This window comes from Spermophilus citellus (genome assembly GCF_964194105.1).
Source record: "Spermophilus citellus genome assembly, chromosome: 1".
Taxonomy (NCBI): Eukaryota; Metazoa; Chordata; class Mammalia; order Rodentia; family Sciuridae; genus Spermophilus; species Spermophilus citellus.
The window spans coordinates 31,429,743-31,453,794 of record NC_138182.1 but is presented as its reverse complement, the minus strand read 5'-3'; the positions used below and the strand labels follow the sequence as shown (position 1 = coordinate 31,453,794).

General features: G+C 31.4%; 1 protein-coding gene across 6 annotated transcripts in view; it reads right to left on the bottom strand.

The window, feature by feature from the left end:
- The window catches only part of NBEA (neurobeachin), a 638,449-nt gene that overhangs the window by 437,001 nt on the left and 177,396 nt on the right, over positions 1 to 24,052 (bottom strand). For all 6 annotated transcript variants that reach the window (XM_081293195.1, XM_081293196.1, XM_081293198.1 and 3 more), the window contains exons 18-24: positions 19,708 to 19,816; positions 12,404 to 12,485; positions 12,054 to 12,177; positions 11,018 to 11,210; positions 7,940 to 8,956; positions 5,793 to 6,010; positions 2,647 to 2,800 (exon numbers count right to left, since the gene is read on the bottom strand). In XM_081293195.1, coding sequence (XP_081149321.1) covers positions 2,647 to 2,800; positions 5,793 to 6,010; positions 7,940 to 8,956; positions 11,018 to 11,210; positions 12,054 to 12,177; positions 12,404 to 12,485; positions 19,708 to 19,816 — 1,897 coding nt within the window. The remainder of the gene's footprint in view (positions 1 to 2,646; positions 2,801 to 5,792; positions 6,011 to 7,939; positions 8,957 to 11,017; positions 11,211 to 12,053; positions 12,178 to 12,403; positions 12,486 to 19,707; positions 19,817 to 24,052) is intronic.

The window sequence follows — 24,052 nt, the reverse complement described above, 5'->3', positions numbered from 1 at the left end:
CCCTATAGTGTTCAACAAACTATAGCCAATAGAATAAATCTGCCCCACTTCCTGTTATATAAACTGTTCATTTTATTTAAAGATAATTTTTGTTCAGCACAAATTTTAAAATTTCATAAAGTTTTATGAAACGCACACATGTCTATTTGTTTATGTACTACGGATGCTTTTATACTTCAACAGCTGAGTAGAGTAACTGCAACAGACACCATATGATCCACAAATCCTAAAATATTTACTATCTTGCCCCATACAGAAAAAGTTTGCCAACTACCATCATAGCCATCATTACTTCCATTTATTCATAAAATTCACATTTGTCATATATTATATGAAAATTGTAAAAACTCCATATACTTAAACAATATACTAGAACACTCAAACATTAATTTCAAATGTTTCTATTTGTATGCTGCCAACGCTTCCTTTTTCTCTTATACATTCCAAAATTCTTTCTGGTCTTTTTAAATCTAGTTTCAAAAACCAGTATTTTCAGTTATGATTTCCTTCTTTATTCAGCCTTCTCTATCCTTTTTCTCTCCAGTACATTCAACTTTAAGCAAGAATATAATACAATCTGGTAACACAAAAACAAAAATTAATAGTCAGTATCCACCATGGTTCTACCAGACATTGAGTAGGAAAAAGGCTCTGGCTATTTCTTTTAAGGAAGTAGTTTATTTAAAGAATGTAAAACTATGTATGTTGGACTACAAGGCATAGGTATAATCAGTTAATAGACCAAAAGGACAGAAATATAAGGACAAAGACAATTTTTTTAAAAAAATATTCTACTGTTAAATGTTAATTCCCAAATCTGCTGAGAATAGTCCAAGACATAAATAGTTGTAAATTCCAAATAGTGGTCCAAATTGCTTAGGTAACAATTTTGAGAGTCAGACTTTAAAGTGTCAGTACTTTTATCATACATTTATTATAAAATAGGTAGAATGGGTGATGTAATAGTATATAAATCGTGTTTAAAATTTAATTCACTAATTTAATATTTTCTCCATGTTAATAATGAGAGATCATTTGGCTTTAAAATTTGGAAGATTGGTAATGTGAATATTTCAAATCTATACAAAGTTTAATATCTTTTGCTAAACTGTTTATTTTATATAAAGATCATTTCTTTTGTTCTGCACAAATTTTAAAACATTCAATATTCATTTTGAAGTAAATTTTAATGCAAACTTTTAAAGTCTCTTAATAACAAGTTATATTTATAAGATGTAAAAAAAATATTATATTGAAGAAAACTGCCACATGGGGGAGCAGAAAAAAATTCCTATCTCAATTCTGGAATACATGTTTAAAAATTTTACCAGAATTTGGTATAAATCACTAGTAGAAAATAGATACTAAGAAGAAGGAATGGCATATGAGTCTCAGGATCCCTGCCTTTGACTCAAATCATCAACCAATCTTGTTGTTCTTCATGGTTTCATTTTCTTTATTTAGCTGCCAATTCCATTAAGGATTTAATGATGACCTGTGGCATTCCATCCCAAGTTAGTTCCGTAGACTTACTGAATAAATTCATTATGCCTCGAGGAAGTGTATGAAGACACAATCTGTAGCTGCTAATATTAAACTTCAATAATGCTCTGGTGGTTGTGGCATTGACAAAAAGATAGTGAGAAAAAGAGTCATGTAAAAAAACTTTGTAAATGATGAAATCAGAGATCAATTGGAAATATTGTCTCACCAAGCAATATACATCTAAATAAAAACTGCAAGTTTCTCTCTCACAAAAGTACTCTTTCTGGGATTAAAGGTAGGCTTTCAATATGGCAGCAAGAACACAGGTTATATATGAAGCATAGTTCTATATTTTTTCCTACCTAAGCAAGTAGCTATGGATTCCTGTTTTGGTCTGAATTAAAGACATTTTTATTTTTTGTGGATTGAACCCAGGTTATTGTGCATGCTACTGAGGCACTCGATGCTGAGCTACACCCTCAGCCTTAATAATAATATACCTCTTTTTTTTTTAATTGGTGCTGGTATCAAACCCCGGGCTTCACACATACTAGGCAAGTACTCTACCACTCACTACATAACTAGTTCTGAATAGATATTTTTAAAATGACAACTAAAATCTAAAGTTAGTATTGGTCTATCATATTTTAAATAATATATCTAATTAACACTAAATGCTTTTCAAGTTTATTATATTAATACATTTTAATATTTTATATAAAAACAAATAAAAAAGGGGATTAAAAATATGTTGACCCAGGAGGAAGTAAAATCAGGTAACAATGTCACATGGGATATTAGCAGTATATCAGCTATGTTAGTGGATTCGAAGAAATATATATAGAAAATATAAATCTTTTACAGATAATGGCTCTTCCCCCAAATCACTCAAAACCCACATACCTTAAATCTGACACTAACTAATCATATATCTATATATGATATAAATATATTTATAACCATATAAATATATATATATATATATATATATATATATATATATATATATATATATATGGAATATATATTTAAATGGTTAAGAAGTTCCCTCAGGAGAACTTGTTTTGTTAAAATTTACCTGCTAACTGTACCAGATGCAACAGAAATGCTCAATTCATGTAATTATAAAAATCAACCACTAGATGGAGGCAAAATACTTACAGTTGGTGATGTAGCTGCAGAGAGCAAAGGTAAAATTCCTCCACAAGCAATAATGATGTTGTCTACCATTTGGGATATGAGGTGAATTGTGTTATGTACAAAAATAATATTTTCATTGCTATTGACAAAATCCATTACAGACTTTGTTGAATGGCTAGAATATCAGAAAAACAAAACACAAATAAACATTTCCTTGGCTTAAGAATACGAAGTTTAAATACATTAGAATATGTTTAAATACAATTATAGATATAATATAAAGAAGCTAGACAAATTTAAAATGGAGTTATTGTAAAAAAAATTTAAAACTTAGATAACACTACCAAAATTTACATATCACCACAGAGTTTTTGTATCTAAATGTATTACCTCATTTGTCTCTGCCCGATATTAACTAGATTCTAAGACATATGACTAGGTCAATGAATCTAGCTCAAAGTATTTATTTCTGCCAAATCTGAGTGTTTTGTTTTGAAAAGTAAAACAATTGCATAGTTAAACTTCACCTTTTAGGAAGCTTCAGTTTGTCGCACTGCCTGACTGAGACCAGTCATGTTGAAAATGTATACTGCAAGTCACAGAAGTGACATAATAGGGAAGTGTGAGTAAATTGGACTTATTGAGTAAAAAGAAGAAAAAGATATCAAAGTTGGTCATCAATGTGTTTTCTCATGTAAAACATGCAATGTAGATCCCCAAAGAAATACACTCCTTTAAGTTAATGTCAGTCAGGAATATGAACTGTTTTGTCTAATGGGGGGAAAAACAAGATTATCCCACAATCAAACTAAGCTCAATGATAACTCATCTTTTCAGGACTATAAAAAATTATATATTATATTTTGCATTTCAGAAAGTATTCCCATCCTAAAAACTAAGTGGTAGCTTCTAAAAAAAATTTAATTACATGAAATTCTGTTTGGTGAATTTCTCAAGTGTCCATGAAAGAAAACAAAGACACAATATGTTGATGAAAGGAAGGTATCACTCACTTTTGGAGTACTATTACTATACCTAGTAAATTACATTTTTTTAGTCTACATATACCAATCCTCACATTAATAGTAATATACTTCATGGTATTTAATTTTCTTCAGTTATCATCCCTAGGTAACTTAGCTGATAACATTAAAAATAAAATTGATGAGTAGCTTAAGAACTGATCAAATAAAATCAAAAGACAGAACTTCCTATGGCAGAATTTATTTACTGCTTCCACAACATTCATGACTTCTTCCCTGCTAAAATAGTCTAGATTTTCTTCTGTTATTGAGTTGTGTTGGCAAGTCTCCTCAGTTACTAGGAAATGAATCCAATATTGGTCTATATAGACCAGTCATTATAATACCATTCCCTTTTCCTATTATCTATTTAGAAATAAACATGTGATATTGCTGGACCATAAGGAGAAAATTTCTTGTGGGACTTTTTCCAGGAAAAAAAGAGAGAAAGAGAAGATGAAGCAATAAAAAAAGAGGTAAAGGAGAGAAAAGAAGAAATGCGAGAGGAAATAGAATAACGGAAGAAGGAAGAAACCCTGCCTTTTAATTTGGGCAAGTTTCCTATGTTCAACTGATTCTGGGAGCTAAAGCAGCCACAATGAATCCTAAACAGAAACACAGGGAGAAGCAGAGAAGCCAGCTTGGATCCTGAGCATGTCATCCAGTTAATTAAGTCACTGATAGTAACAGTACTTTGTTACTTATAGCCACCAAACTTCCTAATTTACATACATGTATGTGCAAATGATACACTCTCATAATTCATTCATTTGTTACACACTTGCTATTAGAAAATTAAATTGAAAATGAGGAAAAGTAGTAATTAATTCATGTAGATTTTTTCCTTTAATTAAATTGGAACGGAAATCCATTAACTGCTTAAATAGTATAGGCTCTAAAATCATACATTTGCAGGGGATGATTTTAAGTTTTATTTTATCATTATATATTATAATATTATCAAGAATAAACATAGGCCAGGCATGGTGGTGCACTCCTATAATCCCAGTGGCCCCAGGAAGCTAAGATAGGAGGATGGAGACTTCAAAGCCATCTCATTGAGTTGCTCAGCAACGGCAAGGCACTAAGCAGCTCAATGAGACCCAGTCTCTAAATAAAATACAAAACTAAGGCTGGGGATGTTGCTTTGTGGTTGAATGCCCCTGAGTTCAATCCCCAGTACCCCCCAAATTTAAAAAAAGTAAAAAAAGAATAAATATAGTACATGATATCAACTTTAACAGAAAAAGATAAAATCAAGAAAATATCAATTGAAGTTGATTTTTTAATTAAACCATTTATATATATATATATATAAGGCTATACCAGATTTAAAATTTTTGTTCTTTAATTTCATTAAGACCACACCAATGTTTATACCAGCTCAATTCACAATAGCTAAACTGTGGAAGCAACCTAGATGCCCTTCAATAGATGAATGGATTAAAAAATTGTGGTATATACACACAGGAATATTACTCAGCATTAAAAGAGAATAAAATTATGGCATTTGCAGATAAATGGGTTGTGTTGGAGAATATGATGCTGAGCGAAGTAAGCCAATCTCCAAAAACCAAAGGCTGAATGCTCTGATAAGTAGATAGTGATCCACAAGGGCGGCGGGGATAGGGCTGGAGGAACTTTGGGGCAAAGGGGAGTGGAGGGTGAGGAAGGAGGATGGGGACAGGAAAGATGGTGGAAGGAGACAGACATCATTACCCTAGATATATGTATGACTGCACATATGGTGTGACATTACATCATGTACAACCAGAAAAATGGAAAGTTTTGCTGTAATTGTGTACAATGAATCAAAATGCATTCTGCTGTAATATATACCTAGTTAAAATAAATTAACTAAAAATTTTTTTAAAAATGTACATTCAGTTGTGCTGAAGAACTTAAGAAAAAAAGTATACAACAACAACAAAAAAAAGACTAATTGTTGAACACCTATTGAAGTAAGTCCTAAGCTTTATAAACTCAATGAAAATGTGTTTCTATCAAAATTTTAAATATTTAATTTTTTAATAAACTTGATTTGTATTATTCAGTGACATAAATCACTAATCAGTTGATATCAATAAAAATATTCATGTTTCTTAAGTGAAAATGTTGTTATTTATATAAAGGAAATAGTTCTACCTTCTCCAAACATGTACATCTGTTTCTAATGCAAATAGCAAATCTGTGAGAAGCCGCTGGTGCATTGGAGACCATTTAAACTCTGGAATCCGAAACATCGTAGTCCGGGGTCCTGGGCTGAACTGGCGCCTCTGCTCCTCAGTCATGGGCATCCCACGAAATCCTAAATCAACTCGGAGATCTCGATCTTGTTGGGTGATAGACCGACCCTGAACTGCCTGAAAAAGAAAAGTTAAACTTTTGTGAAGCACAAAACAAATGCCTGATGTAAAAATGAAAACAGTACATATAATAAAGTGGGTAAAGCTTTTACATATGACTTGGATAGGTTAAGATATTTTAAATATATTGTTCACCTGTATTTCCCTGAACAGGAACCTTTTCAGTTAAAAAGATCAGTGTATAGGTTCTATCCTTTTATTTCTGAAAATAGGCAAGGCAATCAAATGCCCAAGGTTAACACCAAAGTTTACATTTGAAAACCAGATCCTGTTTGCCCTAATGTAGGGTCTTTACATTAGGCCACATGACTTTCTTAGGAAAGTGAGCAAGTATGAAATTAAGTATACTGTATGTCATCAACTAGTTCTAACTACAAACACATGACTGGAAGGAACATTACTTCAACAGGTTTAAGGTAACTTCAAAGTTTATTTCACTCACAATGCTTCAATTCAAAAACAAGTGCACATGATAAGCTAGAAAACAAAGCAGAAAGAAGACTGTGAACTGGGCACCATATTTGCCTTTATTTTAAATCTGTGCCTAATTTGATATTCCCATCACCTGCCAATTATCTCTATAGTACAACTGCCACAAAAATGAAAACTGGCAGTTAACAAACAAAAAAATAAAATAACTTTCCCACACACAGAATTTATTATGAAGAATTCTTATTGAAATACAAAGACATCAGGTAAGCATGGTTTCCTATCTGTAATATAACTGTGATGGAAACATGCTAAAGTTATATTCAATGACATTAAAAGGAAAGTGGGAAATCCAGAAAAAAAAAAGAAAACTCAAATCTTTTATTTATTTATTTATTTTTTTGATACTAGGATTTTAACTCAAGGGCACTTGACCACTGAGCCATATCCCCAGTTTGTATTTTATTTATTTTATTTTATTTAGAGACAAGATCTCACAGAGTTGCTCAGCGCCTAGCCCTTGCTGAGACTGGCTCTGAATTCTCAATCCTCCTATCTCAGCCTCCCAAACCACAGGGATTTCTGTGTCTCGTGAAAAACCAATTCTTTAAGGGTAAAAGTATTATTGTAATTTCTCAAAGTGTTAACTACAATAGCATTATTTAGCCCAGAAAATAAGAAAATAGTCACAACTCAAATTCAAAAATTAAACCTGTATCAGAAAACATCAGTGGTTTTTAGCTTTATTCTGGTAAAGTTAGAATTGTGGCACTAAGATTTCCTAACTACTATGCCTAAGAATCTTTAATTTTTTCATAACAAATTTTTATCCACATGGTTGTAAAGAAAATTCTCACTACTAATAATTTCAAATTTTCTCAGCCATATTACCTACCTCACAGAGTTGTTGTGAGGATTAAATCAGAAAACATCTATCACAGTGCCCGGAACATAGAAGGCACTTGATAAATAACAGTTCCCTTTTCCCTTCCCCTTCATTTATCAGTTCAATCTGGGCTGCAAGTCCTCTTTTCTATAATCCACAGAACAGGATTGGGCCTGAAGCTTAAAAGGTTAAAATTAATCAATTATTCAGAATGACGATTGTGAGTACAAAATGTGTAAATATAGTCATGGAGTCGTAAAATTTAGAAAGGGTAGAGACCTTAGAGGTCATATGTTAATCTAGTACAATGTTTCATACTATATAAGGATCTTAAGCCCAGAGTGGTTGAGCAAAGCTGCTACACACACACACACACACACACACACACACACACAAATGTAACAGAATTGTATAAATCAGATACTTTTAATTACTCTTAATTTCATATATATATATATATATATATATATATATATATATATATATATAACTACACCAAATTCTATAAGACACTGTCATACCATATGTGCATATAAACACGGTGAAATTGGTAAGAAATGACTCTGTTTTGCTGCTAATTTTATTTCTAGAACTCATATAAGATAGCTTACTTGTGTTGTAGCAGTGGTCTGAATTTTTCGGATTTCCTTTCCTGATTCTTTGCCATCATCAGATCTCTCAGTATCTGAAATAATACTTCCTGCATCAATATTGGGTACAATTTTGGTGCCAGAAGACTCAGTTTCCAGAGTTGTTGCAGTCATTTCAGCATACTCTAATCCCTTGGCTGATGATGATAAGTCTCTTTCAGAAATACTAGTCATTCCATCTGATGTTGTATGGATTTTGAACTCTTTTTCTTCTATTATACTTGATGTACAAGTTAAGTCTACACTCCCAGTCATGTGGGCAAGCAATCCAAGATCATCACTCACACCAAGATGTACCTGTGTGTCCTGAATATTTGGAATGATGTGATTGCTAGAAAGTTCAGGAAGGAGTTTCTCCTCCTGTTTGGGTATTTTATCAAAAAGGAATGATGCACTACTATTGGGAAGTTCCTCTTTCTCATCTGCTAATGTTATCAATGGACCATTATCCTTCTCTTCATTTTTTTTAATGATCCCAACACTTCCATGTACATTGTTCTGGAGTTTCTCAACAGCGGCACTGTATACATTATCCAACAAAGATTCAACCTCCACAAGGGCACCATTTTCTCCACCCACTAAAGTCTCTGGAGATAAATCCATATCATCAAGCTTTACTTCTGTTGCTTCTACTTTTTCTGCTTTTATATCAACTAGAAGATCATGTACTTCCACATGTACCCCACTCCCTGGTCTATCTGAATTTCCAAGAATGTCATCTGATACTTTAGTTGACATGAGTAAGTCTCGAGTATCTGTGCTGACAGGATAATCTGTCTCACTTTCTGGGCTCTGGCTTTGAGAGAGATCTTCTATCTCTCGAATTTCCATTCCTCCTTTTGCTCCTGTTGTCTGTGATGAAAGACCAGAGATGGTGCTCACATTCCCTTTCTTTCCCTTTTTAATGTTTTCCTCTTCTTGTCTTTGATATTCTTCATACATTTTAGCAAGGTATTCCTTATGTGCTTCATAAGTGACCTTGGGAATAAGTAGAGAAAACATTGAGGCATTTTATATAGGTTAAGAAGAAAAATATAAATAATGCAAATAAAATTAAGATAATAATAGCAAAAATCGTACCAGGAAGTTTAATATTTAAAGTATCAAATGTTAATCCTAAAACAAGTGCTTAGTTTTATTAAGTGGAAATAATCATCAAACATAGCAATTTAAGATTTATTACGTGACTTGCCCAATGTTACATAGGTAAACTAGCAAAATTAAGTTCTTTGTTCAGGTTAGATACTTTATTGTTAACCAACCTAATTTGACAGTTAACACCTACACATTTACTTAGGCTTAAATGAGGAACTGGCAGCTAACAATATATAATATCCAAAATACTATTACCATAAAACAGAGTTTTTCACCATTTCTTGCTCCTACATGTACCTATTATAACAACAGTTAAAAAATAATTCACATATACCTATAGATATATGCATTTATAAACTGCTAAGTTATAATTTTATCCTTATATAAGCTACTTGGAATTTGTTTTTTCATGTGGGATTATTTAGGAATAATTAGGATGTATTTTTTTGCACAAATACTTTCTTTGCTATTCTCAAATTTATTAACACAATGATAAATATAAGGTGCCAATATATTGCAAAATGTAATTTTAAAACAAAAATTCTTCTTAAAGTTTTTAAGTTCAAAAACCTCTCTTATAGACAGATAATAATTTATATTTAAATAACAGGTTAAAAGAATTTTAGATAGACCTTTCTTTGGAGATTATCATGATATAATAATCCCTTCATTTATTTTAGTCCCAAATGTGGGAGTTCACAATCTATGACCTTAGCCAATTTATTTGTCACTTTTTTTGTTTTGTTTGTTTTGGATTTTTCCAGTACTAAGAACTGAACTCAAGGGCACTTTCCACTGAACTACATGGCCAGCCCTTTAATTTTTTTTTTTCTTTAATTTTGAGACAGGGTCTCCCTAAATCATGAAGACAGCTAGCCTTAAACTTGCTATCCTCCTGCTTCAGCCTCCCAAGTCACTGTAATTACAAGCTGTGCTACTGTGCCTGCTTGTCATCTGTTTTTATCAGTAACATTTTATAAAACACAACCAGGCTCATTCATTTACATATTCTGTGAGGCTGCTTTTAAACACACAGAAAATTGTGTAATTTCATCAGAGGCAGTGTTACTTATGTACCCTCTGAAAGTGTATTCGTAAGTGTTGCTAAAAAAGACTAAATGAATTTATTAAAAATGAAAAAAAGTTCAATTATAACATAACTTAATTAAAAACAAACTCCTGGCACCCAGGTTTCTTCTATGACAATATGTAATGAGAAATCCTAAATATAAATTTCCAAAAGCTAATGCATATATATTTATATAGTTTAATTCACTACTTCAGTTTATGAAAAATCAAATATATTTAAAACACAGATTCTTGGGGCTGGGATTGTGACTTAGCAGTAGAGGGCTCGCCTAGCACGTGTGAGGCACTGGGTTCGATCCTTAGCACCACATATAAACAAATAAATAAAAAAACAGGCAAATAAATAAATAAATGTGTTGTGTCTAACTACAGCTAAAAAATAATAAAATTTAAAAAACACAGGTTCTTAATATTATAAATAAAAGATAATACAATTAAAAATATTTAAAAACTAAGTGCATTTATGATTCACTTGGAAATTTAAAAATTCTGACTTCTTTAAAAATGTCTTAAAAATTGTATTTCAGAGACTATTTCATAAAATATAAGAATTGTGCAGGTATGTTTTACTTAAAAAAGCAACTGGCTCAGACTCAAGTTTTCAAATCTAATATAAACAGATATAGCACCTAAAATTCCTAATTTATAAACTTGCATTTTGAATTAAATGATCTACAAGATACTTTCAAGCTCTAAAATCTATGAATACACGATGGAAAAAATAGGAAAGAGAAAACTAGAATAAAGGAATCAGTCATAATCTAAGATGTCCACAAGATGGCACCAGATGAGGGTTTATAGACATTAATTTACTGCTGAAACCTAGATGGTGTAAAATGCTAAATCTCTGGTTACCTTGGAGTGGGCTATTGAAAGTGTATCCACCCAGACTCTCCAGCCTCCCCATTCATATTTTATTGCATGATACAAAAGAATCCGAAAAATATTGTAGACCATCTCTGTAATCTTCTGCTCCTCAGAATTTTTAGGATTAATATAGCCAAGAGAAAACATCCAATCCTGCCATACCGAACACTGCAATAAGCATCTAGGGAAGATAAAAGGTCTCATTAAAAAATACCAAAATTAAAGAAGACTGTAGTATCTCATAACTTGGGATAAAATAGTGAAAATATGATCTAACATAAATAAAGCAAGGTAAATAATTATTTTGCACATTCTGTATTCTACAGATTTTCTCCATTTCTCTACTACAAAAATCCTACTTACCATTCAGAATCACTTTCTTAGCTCTCCCAGTTCAGTTTAGTAATTGTTTCTCATCACCTTTAGCACTCACAATGCACTTAATCCATCATAAATTAATCACTGGTTTATGTTTGTCTTAACCACTGAATCATCCTAAGAGTGTGTAATAAAACTACCCTGCATAGCATGGTACTCCACACACAATGGACAATCAATATTTGTTAAATTAAAGGCTCAGGAAACAACCATAGACAAGAGTTCATGGCCTCAATCCATACCTCATGTCTTTTCAAACCATCTTTAAAATGCATGACAGCAATCAGTCATAAGACAAACAAGAAAAAAATATATATATGAGTATGGGCAAATCCTACATAATTATAATCAAAGTACTATTGGTGATAGTACTTTGGTACCTACCAGAAATAGTTTATTTTAAGGACAGATACACAGACATACACACAATATAATTAAAATACACATGGATGATTAAATAATATATAAAAATTTTTAAAAGTATACTGAATACAAATTGTATCGAATATACTGCCTTTTCTAATAATTAAGCATATTTAGCAATATAAGAAAGATTTACACTTTTTTATTTGAAAGAGATTGAAAATTAAGGAGAAGAACATTAACTGTAAGATAAAAGTTCTTTTGTAACATTCAAATTGTTTACCTTCTATTTTCACGGCTGTTACTGAAAAGTTTTATCATATCAGATAAAAATAAACGGCGAACTTCCATCAATTCTGCACTTGGTGTAGAGTTTTTTAATAAAGTTGCCACCACCTTAAGAATCACTGTAAACAAAAAAACTTGAACTGGTGATTTATAACCACATCTTATCTTCAACCAAGACACATATTATATTTACTAATTTCAAAATAAATACTGAGCATTATGATAGGTAAGTTGTAAATGTTATAAACTAAGTAAACTCCATACAGATTTAAAATAGAAAAGTCTGATTTAGTCTCATGTGTTGCCATATAATTACCACACAATAAAGAACTGCCATTTGCTCACTTGGATTTTGAATTTTCACTGTAGAGTCTGGTTCTGGATGTGGTTTGTGTACAACTTGAGTACACACTTGCTCTGTCAAGATCTGAAAAATAAAAAAAAATGTAAACTTCAAAGAGAGAACAACTGAAATCATAAGTACAAAATATACAAAGAATGTGCAAAAATGTCACTTTGGTTCAAATGGGAAGAAACATCTCTCCTAATTGCCTTTATAAAGAATTCCATATTCTTTTAAATCCTTTAAGTCTATTTTTCTCAAACTTTGTTTTAGATGAGGACAAAATATATAGAAGGAAATACATAGAAGGAAAAATCAGAAAATCCACAAATTATTGTTTGAAATACTTTCTCAGTATATATCTTTAATATACTTCTGTTGTAAATTGTATATATTTGATTCTTTTGTCATCATTAATTTTAAAAATTAGAAAATATGAAAGAAAATAATGTCTGAGCAGGGTCCATACTTAAAAATGAAATTTGAGAAAGAAAATTTCTTCCTTTAAATGTGGCTCATTGTCATTTAGTGCAATTAAAAAAAATCTTTCAAATAATAAAAAATGGCATGAGTTGACCAAGTAAAGACAAGATATTCTAAAACATTCACTAACTTTTCACTAAAACACAGACTCAAAAAGTACAGGATTTATACATTTTCTCTGCTAAATTCCAGGAATTAGCACCAGTGCCTTACATATACCAGTACTCAATATACATTTGTTAAATGAAAGAATGGATAACTGAATTTCATGAATATGTATATAAATAATTAAATATACATATAATTATTATATGGAAATAATATAAATATCTGTTATATAAATATATAATATTTAAAAGTATAGTCATTAACCCATGTTTATCTCTACTCTTAAATATAAATAAGCCCAATGAGACTGTATTTAATGAAGACACCAACTTACATCAGTGATTTGATTTCCTATTTAGTTCTAGCATGACAAGTTCTAAATAATGCTTTTAAAACAGTTCAATAAAGGTCAAATAAAACTTGGGGAAATACTATACATGTTAGTTTAAAGAACAAATGTATATGGCTGTACTCTAAAAGTCAGGAACAGAAAAAGTAAATTAAGACACAGGGATGAACCCTTGATCATTCTGATTAGAAAAGGACCATGACATCCAGAAGTGGCACTTTTCTTGTCTTTTCTGCTCAGACTAAAACAGAAAATTTAATGGATATATTTTAAAAATGTACACCAAAAAGTCACTGATTTGAAAACAAAACTGGCCTACTATTACTTAAATAGTATAGTAATATTATTATATTACTATAATATTATAGTATTATAATATTTATAATTAACTCTATTCCCCTCACTTCCATACTTTTGTGGAAAACTAAACACTTCATTGTTAAAACTAAATTGTGTCACAATTTTTCTTAATTGGAGCACTCCAAACATGCACTACTAATAAAATGGAGCTTACGTGTGGGATAAAATTTCATTAAAAACCATATGCCAAATAACAATAAATTAATAGCTGGTATATACCTAGAAGGAGTTTTCACATCAATTTTCCCAAAAGGCCCTGGTGTGACCCTATAGCCCGATAGAAAATATCCCAGAAAATTCTGTTTATAAATTAAAGATTCACAATAACTCCAGACATGAGGGAAGAAAAGCAGGTCAGACTCCTAAATGGAAGAGAATAGTCAAAACTTTCTCCACCAAAAGCAATTAAATCATATTGAACAAGAAATAAAATTTACCTAAAAGCCATCAACAGTTTTTATACTGTTGTACTTTTTAAATCACTATTTTATCATCTAACAATGAGGGTAATAATTGCCTTGTCCATCTAATAAACCTGCTACAAAGATTAAATAAGGCTCTACATTTGAAAATGCTTTGAAAACTACAACATATTCAAATCTAAAATGATTTTTTAATTATAAAAATATATTTAGAAACTCGATTCAGCATGTATTATTTAGAGCCAGGTACATGTCCACACTCTGTTAAATGTTTTGAGATGAAAAATATAGATGCTAAGTGGAATTATATTTCTAGCACCAATTTATTTAATTAATGTTCTAGAGACAGGCATAAATACATGCCCCCTTTTAAACAATAAGACATGGTAAACTTGTCAGTAAGAACCTATATGAGTTTAAAAAGAGGAAGGGTAATAACAATTAAATAAATAAAAATGAATGTAGATATAAGCATTTTAATGGAAGCAAAAGACGTTTGTCTGGATTAGGTTAAGAGCAGGAAGTAACCTCTGCACCTAATTAAAACAAGATGACATGGAGGGTTCAGAACCAGATATGGACATGAAATCCAATTTGCATTTAACACTTTACAGTCTTTCTCAATTCACAGTAGCCACATTCTGAGCATTTAGAACAGTCTCGTGACTAGTGCAATCATATAAAACAGGGAAATCAAAAGTGAATTTTAAGCATGGTAAATTTCCAATTATGGTATTTATAGACAAATACTTGACCCCAGCATTACATATTTAAATATTATTTTATAAATGAAATTACTTTGTAATTCACATGTTACAGACAGACTGTGGCTTAAGCAGCAGTTAGGACAGTTTCCTTTCTGACCTATCCGAACTTCCAGTCCTCATCAGACATAATACATCTTAGAAAACTAGGAAACAGAGTGTCTTCTTAGAAACATCTGGCTTTCAGGATCATTAAGATGTATTTTCACATGTTCATAATTGATATAATGTTGTCTGACATATTCTGCTAAAAAGTCTGGCTTGTTGCTTTAATATTTATTATTTATTTTATGCAACTTATCAATCTTAAAAGTTTTAAAGATCACCAAGACATAGAAACAGGACTTCAAAAGATTTTGCTAAACATATAACTAATATTTTCTACTATTCATTAGCAGTAGTATAGGTACGACACAGTACTTTATTATTTCTATACAAAAATTTATACCTTTATAAAGGTGTAGTGCTATTTAATTTAAAACATTTCTGGAGTTCAGGTAATTTCCCCAAAACAAACCAAAAAAAGTGGGGGGCAATGAAGAGGGGAAAAAATATTTTAGCCACCAAATTATTGAGCAACTGATTCTTGCTGAGAATACAAGAACAGATTGATGAGTTAAATTCAAGCTCCAAGTCTAGGCTGTTCTGTTTGTGAAGTTAAATTACACTTGCTATGTTAATCGAAAAATCTGATAATTATAAAAAATCTAATTTGTTGTAAACCAGTGCCATTAGTAAAAATAATACAATCTTTTGGATCCAGAAATAGTAATCCATTTTCCTTTCATTTTCATAATACAATTTGGTTTGTTAATAGCATTGAAGCTTAAGTTGAAGACTCTTTTTTACTACCGCATGAGATCAGTGCTAACCAATCATTTATCATCTTTTTTATTTTTATTTTTTTGTACCAGGGCAATCCTAGGGTTGCTTAACCACTGAGTCATATCCCCAGCACTTTTTATATTTTATTTGAGACAAGGACTTACTAAGTTACTTGCAGCCTGGCTAAATTATTGAGGCTGGCTTTGAACTCATGATTCTGCTACCTTAGCCTCCTGAGTCACTGGAAATACAAACATGCAATATGACACCAAGTTCATTTATCTCTTCTTTGATTTTTTTGTACACCTTAGTAACTTTTTCTAAAAAAATAGGTCATTATGAACTGAGTCTTCCAAAAATTATATTGTTATTATTATTAATAAATGTTAAATATTATTGCCAAACTGGTAATAACATATATAACTATTAAATTGGTCAAAAGCCTTATGAGTACATTTCTCATCATTTCAGCATCCCTGAAACTTCCAACATTCAATGCCCAACATTAAAGCATTCACACTGATCCTAGCTTCTCCTCACCTAAGGCACAGAATCAGCAACAACTTGCCTTTGTTTAGCATAGACTATCATTAAAGACCAAAATCTGGATACTAAGAGCAATTATTTGTATAAGTGGTGGGTAAAGTGCCACTGTGCTTATTAAAACACTGTTCAGGAAGACTAATAGATATACATACATGTGACATGTTTTTATTTTATGGTTAGGAATATAAATGAATTTACAAATTCAACATGTTATGCATTACTTTTATTTTAATGTAAGGATTCATTGACTGATTTTCTATCTATATTGATGATAACTCAAAACAAGTAGATGGTAAGAAATTCCCACAAGTTAAACAATGATTAAAAAGTTAAACATGTGTCCTCTATCTCTTGCAGGGTTGTGTTGGGGATATACACCACATTCAAATGCATGGCCCGTTACCTTCACCTATGCTAATATTCTCCTTGAGAATATTATCATGAGGACCTAAGCTTGTGTGTGTGTGTGTGTGTGTGTGTACTGGGGATTGATTGAATCAGAGGGTACTTTGCCACTGAGCTACATCCCCAGGCCTTTTTTTAATGTTTATTTTTAAAAAACCATCCTGATTATTATAACAAGGTTTGTCAGTTGAAGGTATTTTGACATTTTCCCCTTATACACATATATTACGCAACCTACCTAATTTAAACCATTTATTAGTAATACGATAAAGCAAACTCTTGAACCTGTAACTCTGTTTATCTGTTTTAAGAGACAATAAAAATACCAGTACAATAGGACTGTTAGAAGATCTGAGATAATGAATATAGGGCACTCACTAAGATAACTATCCTAAGAAGTGCCAAAAAAAGAGAGTTACTATAATAAGGAAAATACAATATCAAAGTCAAGAAAGAAGATCACCTCACCATACTCTACAAGTGTAGGCCATTTTATTAGTGCATACTCGGTTCTGTATTTAATTTAAAAAGGAATTACTCTAGAAGGTAAAACCTAAAACTCATGTGATTTAAGGAATTACTGATCCAAAGTAGGCACATTAAGCTTAGAAACAAAAAGTCAAGAGCTAAAAGGTATCTTTTTAATCTAATAGGCTGTTCCTACTCTTACTGATTAGAGAATAAAAGGGACAAAAGATGAAATAGTGAAAATTAATGCTACAGATGGGGTCAAAAAACCAATGCCTCTGGGTCAATCTACTTCCTGTTTTATAATAGTTTGATTGGAACACAGCCCATGTGGTTCATATTGTCTATAATTGCTTCTAAGCTACAAATGAAGACCTGAGTACTTAAACCAATATCATATAGCCCACAAAATCTAAATGTTTTAATTATTTCTTTAAGGGAGAAACTTTGCCCTACCACACGATAGATGAAAATTTTGTAACAAAAAGATTTTCAATATATTGTTAAAGAAGAAAAGGGTACAAAGCTATGTATAAGATGATACCTTGTTAGGAGTAGTTTCTGTGTGTGTGTGTGTGTGTGTGTGTGTGTGTAGGAGAAAGAGTTAAGAAAAATTTTTTTATACTTTTAAGTATTAATGGAGCTACTATGGGTCAATTTTTTCATGACACTTTTCTATCCTTCCCAAATTTTAGAAGTGAATGCATATCGATTCCCATATCAGATTAAAATAGTATTTAATAAAAACAACAGGGGGAGTTACACTTTTCTGGGTTGCAGTACTGCAAGAATCAGCAAACTTTTTATAGATAAGGTCAAATAAGTATTCAATGATGTGTGAACAATGTGGTTTCTGTTACAACTATTCACTTCTGTATAAAGTCATCCACATAAAGTCATCCACAGACCATATAAAATGAACTAGCTAGGTCCCAATCCGAAGTTATTTATGGACAGTGTAATTTGAAAATTACACTGTTTCAGGGCTGTGAAAAAAAAACTGGAATTGAGCTGGACTAGCCCATGGCTTAGATGAAAAACTGTAGCACTAGAAAAGTTTAAATTTGTTCCATATTTTTTAAATTGTAGATAGACACAATACCTTTGTTTTATTTATTTATTTTTATGTGGTGCTGAGGATTGAACCCAGGGCCTTATACGTATCAGGCGAGTGCTCTACCACTGAGCTACAGCACCAGCCCCAGCCCCAAATTTGTCCAATATTAATTTAAAAATTTATGACAATACCATTCAGAACTACTGAATTAAAGAGATTTCATTTAGCATTTGCCTTCCTGTATGGTGAATATTGTTTTTTTTAGTAAATCTTCAATAATGAAATATTCAGTTTTATATTTTCTAAACGATGTTTTTCTAAGTTAGGAATGTTATTATGCACACCTAGTCTAGAAATGTCAATGAAGGTATTTTCTTAGCATGATATAATGCCTTTGTATAACAGACACAATGCCTTGCCTTCTAAATCTGTCACAAAATAATCTACAGTCCACTATATTTTAAAAGTGTGAGATTCAAAACCAACTGTTTCTGTTTTGACCTGATAGTTATGTACTGATATTTTAAAAGAAGGCAGGTTTGGCAATACATGTGGTACATGAAACAATATTAAGTTATTGTACAGCTCTGATTCCCAGTATGCCAAGCTGCAATGCAAAGCGATGACAGTGTGACAAACATTCTTTGTTCCAAGTACTACTCTGTGGTTGTAGTGTAAAAGCAGCTGTAGGCTATACCTGAACAAATAATTGTGGCTGTGTTCCAATAAAACTATTTATAAACACTGAAATTTTTATTTGCATAAATTTTACATGCCACACATTCTTTTTCTTTTGATTACTTTCAACCACTTAAAAATCTAAAAACCATCATCATCTCATAGCCACACAAAAACAGGTGTTGGTAGTTTGCCAATTCTTATACTTAGAGTACTGGCATGGCTAAAGATGGTTACAGGAAAGCAGTAAGGTTAACATAAGGGAGGAGTTCTAATACTTTATTGGCATTTAAAATTAAAATAGCTACTTTGAGGCAATATACACATTTCATAGAAAGTATCAAACCCAAACATGTACCTGTTAGAAGTTATAAGAAAAGAATTTCTAAACTGAAATGATGAGATCTAAAGATGCATCTGTACATCATTTTTATAAATAGTTCTTACTTTCATTTTACCTCATACATATCACCTCTATCATAAGTAGGTGATTGCTATATATTAGAAAGGATAAATGGAGTAGAGAAATGAAAGAATGTGAAAGTAGTTCTATTATATTTAATAAAAACGAGTGTAATTTACGTGAGAAAGACTCTGTAAAGGCAGTCAGACAACCCATATTCATAGAAACACCCTTGAACCAACCCAAGAACACTGGCAAGTAACTGCACATATTTAGTTTTTAAAATACAATAAAAAATAAGGTATGTGTTCATTTTCATTTGTAATGATTATTGCTTTGTCTGTCTTTTTTGACAAGCTGACAAGTACTTATCTCAAACACATAGGTTTAGGAAGTTTCCTATGTATACACTTTTCATCATATTTTTTTTAATTTTACCTCATAAAGTGTGTTGTATGTGGTGACAGTCACAGTGTTTGTATGCAACATCAGTCTTTCTCCAAGAAGAGTGAAAAGACTATGGGTGTGCATAATTTCAACTTTTCTCCTGGAAAGAAGGAAGGAAAAAGTACCATGAATCACATTTGATTCTCTAATCACATGACTTTTGGATCAGAAGCACAATTTATAAGCAAATACGGAATCATACAAGTAATTATTCTTATGAATTTCCATCTACAAAACAAACAACAGTTTATAACATAGCAATATTCTAAGGTCCCAAGACTTCTATATAAATGCATAAAATTAAATATTCAATTAAACAAATATGTAAAATATATAAGCTACTTAACATTATATAAATGTTGACAGTAATTCTATTCAAACCTCTAATAATTTTTTAGTATAGTATATTTTTAGTATAGTATATTTCTATTAGTTTAAAATTATTAATCCTAACACAGGCCACATGATCCAAATTCTATAAAACAGTCTATAACAAACTTTAATATCAAATAATCCAAAATTATGGTTAAAAGGAAGTACTCTATCTTGATGGTGGAGTCATAAAGCCAAATAATTCTATATTTCATCATTGCTTATATTTGTTCTCTGCCATTGGATTTAAAAAAAGAAAAACTTTCTAGCCTGGTATGGTAATATATGCCTGTAATAACAGAAACTCAGGAGGCTGACGCAGGAGGATTGCAAGTTCAAGGCCAGCCTGGACAACTTAGAAAGACCCTGTCTCAAAATAATAATAAAATAAAAAGGCTGGGGATGTAACTCAGTACTAGAGTGCCCCTGGGTTCAATCTCCAGCACCAGAAAAAAACAAACCAAAAAATTCCTTTGTATTTTCCATTGGCTAATTTAACTGTTCCCTTTCTTCACCCAAAAGTACAGTAGAAGGATCTATCCAGTAAAGGCTTCCTGGAACACTCAGCTCCAGCGCAGGGAATTACTACATATTTATTCATTTCATTTTCTTAGAATTCAAGATCGGAGTCTTCTTGGCTTCCAAACCTCAGTATTTTACAATCTGTCTTTGATTTTCTATTGCTGGATTTACAACTATGACACACACAGACTATGTAACTATCAAATTCTTTTTCCTTTCTTCCTGAGTCAACATCTATACTATAATTTCAGTCTCTCTTACAGGTGGATGTGATTATTTAACTAAGTTGTAGCCAATGTCAGAAGTTATAGAGCATTTCAAGAATAGTCTGCAGAACACACTAACATACATATTCTATGCTCTTTCCACAGGCCAGCAACACAGGAGCCATATGATGAAGATAAGTGCACCACCAAATGGAAGAATTTGCTTATAAAATAATCATATTTTGGGGAAATCCCTTTGGATATTAAGCAAACAGAAAAGAAAACTACTAGTTTGATAAGAGAATAAAACTTCACTGTCTGTAACAGCAACTATTGTTACTTTAATCAATACAGAAATTAAATGATGAACCATCTATCTGGGTACCATTCATCTGGAAATCCTCTCCTCTAACACCAGTCTCCAAGATCCACCCTCCACAACAAAGACACAGGAGAGCTGGTCCCCTCATCCAGTCTTCCTTAGTCCAGGGAAACAGCAAATTACCTGAACCCAAGAGGAAGCTAGGACATTTGTCCCATGTTGCTGTGTTCACAAAATATGATTGGAAAAGGTCAAATGAATATTAAACAAACAGGACTTATGGATATTATGTGAGTATAGTGGGGAAAGCTTAAGTTTCCCAATTTATGCCATATCCAAGAAAAGAAACCCTGAAGCTTTTATCTGCTTCCAACCAGTAAAGAACAAATGCCAAAGCATTGCCCTTGATATGTCTCTCTGCTTCAGAGCTGGTAAAAGCTATGTCTAATTAGGTTATCTGAAATTTAGAGTAATCTCTTTATTGTGCCAATACAATTTCAGCTATCAAAAGAAATTTATGCCCTCTTCACTATCCCCTCCAATGTAAATGCTTAATTCTAGATCTGGGTAACACTTTAAAGAATGCTGTGCAAATACCAGGGAACAAATGGGCCAGCTTCTTCTTGTAGTTTGTTTTAAAAAGCAAAGCAAAACAAAACAACAACAACAACTTACAAATAAATTTTGCTGCATAGCAGTCAAGAGAGCCAAAAATGTCATCCACCATCTCAGGCATGAAATGTCTGTGCTGACCCTACACATGACATGATTTTGTTTCCCACAGGGCCCCTAATGAAAGACCCAGATTTATTGATTCAGTTTGGGAAAGACTTCAGTTGGAATTTACTGGAGAAACTAATATCATAAACCTGTTTATCTCTAAGACCTAAACAGACTTCAATGCGTATTTGTTTTAGCTTTTGAATTTTGCAAGATTTCTAACCACATGTATCAGAATATAATATATTTATTAAAAAGGAATAACACTTTACCCATGTAAATTACAAACTACTAGCATACTAAACATTTTGCTAAAACCTATTCCTGTATCTTTCTTTTTTGAATGGTCAAGAAATACTTCTTATAATAAAGTGAAAGATAATATAGAAATAGGAAAAAAACAAAGGAAACTCTTAATTTCATAACCCAGAAAAAGTCATTATAAATATTTGCTATTTCTTTGGAATTAATTACTAAGAATATAAATTATGAAAAACATAAATAAAAATGTTACTCTGAAGGAAATTATTTTATATAAGGTAATTTGTAGACTTTCCTTTAAATCAACACACACTATGTATTCTGTGTCATTCAATATTAAAATGAATAATAAAAATGTAGTATGATTAATTTATTCCATTTACTACTTCAGACATTTGTTAGTTCTGACCTTTTTTTCCTACCATAAACTAACTTTTCCTTTAGATAATCTTTGGGCATACCCATGGTTTTTTCCTCAGAATAAGTTCTTATAACTTAAATGATTGATAAAAGCTTTCATATTTTAATTTTTTAATGAGACTTGGCTAAACTCAGCTCCAAAAACATGCATTCACACTTCTACAATTAAGGTATAAATGTATTTTACAAGTAGCTTCAAAATACCACATATTATAATCATAAAAGGGTCAGTTAGATATGTAAAAAGTCGACATTATTTTCAGTATAAGAAACACTAAAAACTTTTCATAATTTTTTAAAACATTTATACCACTTCTAAGAACTGCCTGATACTGTCCTATGGCCATTTTTTCTTCTATGTAGTCATCTATTTCCAGTTGATTATAAGAACTCTAATAACATTAAGAAAATTATCCCTTCATTAAATAAATAATAAATATTTTCCACTTTTGAATTCAAAAGTAGCATAGAGATGGCTTTAATTTTCTTCAATAAAATCTATCGAGTTTCATCATTTCTTTCTTCATTTCGAGTCAATGTTGGAAAGACCATGTTCACCTAGTGAACAATTAATATTCCTTATTCTTTCTCCTGTAGCATTTTAAATGGGTTTTATTTTAACTCATTGAACCCAATAATTTTTAATTGTTTAAGTGCTAAACAAGCTGTGCAGAGAAATAAAATGTCGAAATTTTATAATTTTGCTACCCAAAAGTAACATAATAAATAATAAAATTCTAGAAATCTCTTCATGGAGAAGAGAGTAAGAGAAAGAAAAAGGGATGGGAGAGAGAATGACTAAGGACACAAAAAACTCATACTAAATTTTACTTTATTCTTATTTTGTGGGGGTGCTGGGGATGAAACTCAGGGCCTCACACATACTAGATATACTAAACTCAGCCCCCTAAATTTTATTTTAACAAAAAAGGATCAAATATAATTTCACTCATATTTATTAGAAATAAATGGAAATGGAACTTTAAAAAATTCCAGGTGATTTTCTTTAGCACAGGAGATATATTTTTTAATCTCTATGAGGTTTAAAAAATCAATTATAAATAAAACAATAGTGATTCCCAGAATTAAAATTTCAGTTTTAGATCATATCAACCCCTTTACATTAAAGATGGACAATTAGCATTCTCACACTTGGCACTACCTTTTTGTGACCTATATTTGGATCTGACTATAACCAAAGTTTGAAGTACATATGCTGATCTTAGCACTGTTGTGATGTATGAATTGTTAGGTATTTATATTTTATATTTATATTTTCAATGAACTCAATTCCTTGACCTCTTCACCATTTCTGGTTTCTTTCTATTCACTTTTTTCTCAGTTGGCTACATGTCATTTAAGAGAAGATTAAGACACCTGTCCTCTGAATATTTGCCCTCATGTTTGTACTTGGCAGAGAATAATACTTTGTTACTCCTACATCAGAACTTGAGGATACTGCTTTATTTCTTTTGGCACTGAATTCAACTGGCACAAATCTGAGGATAGCTAA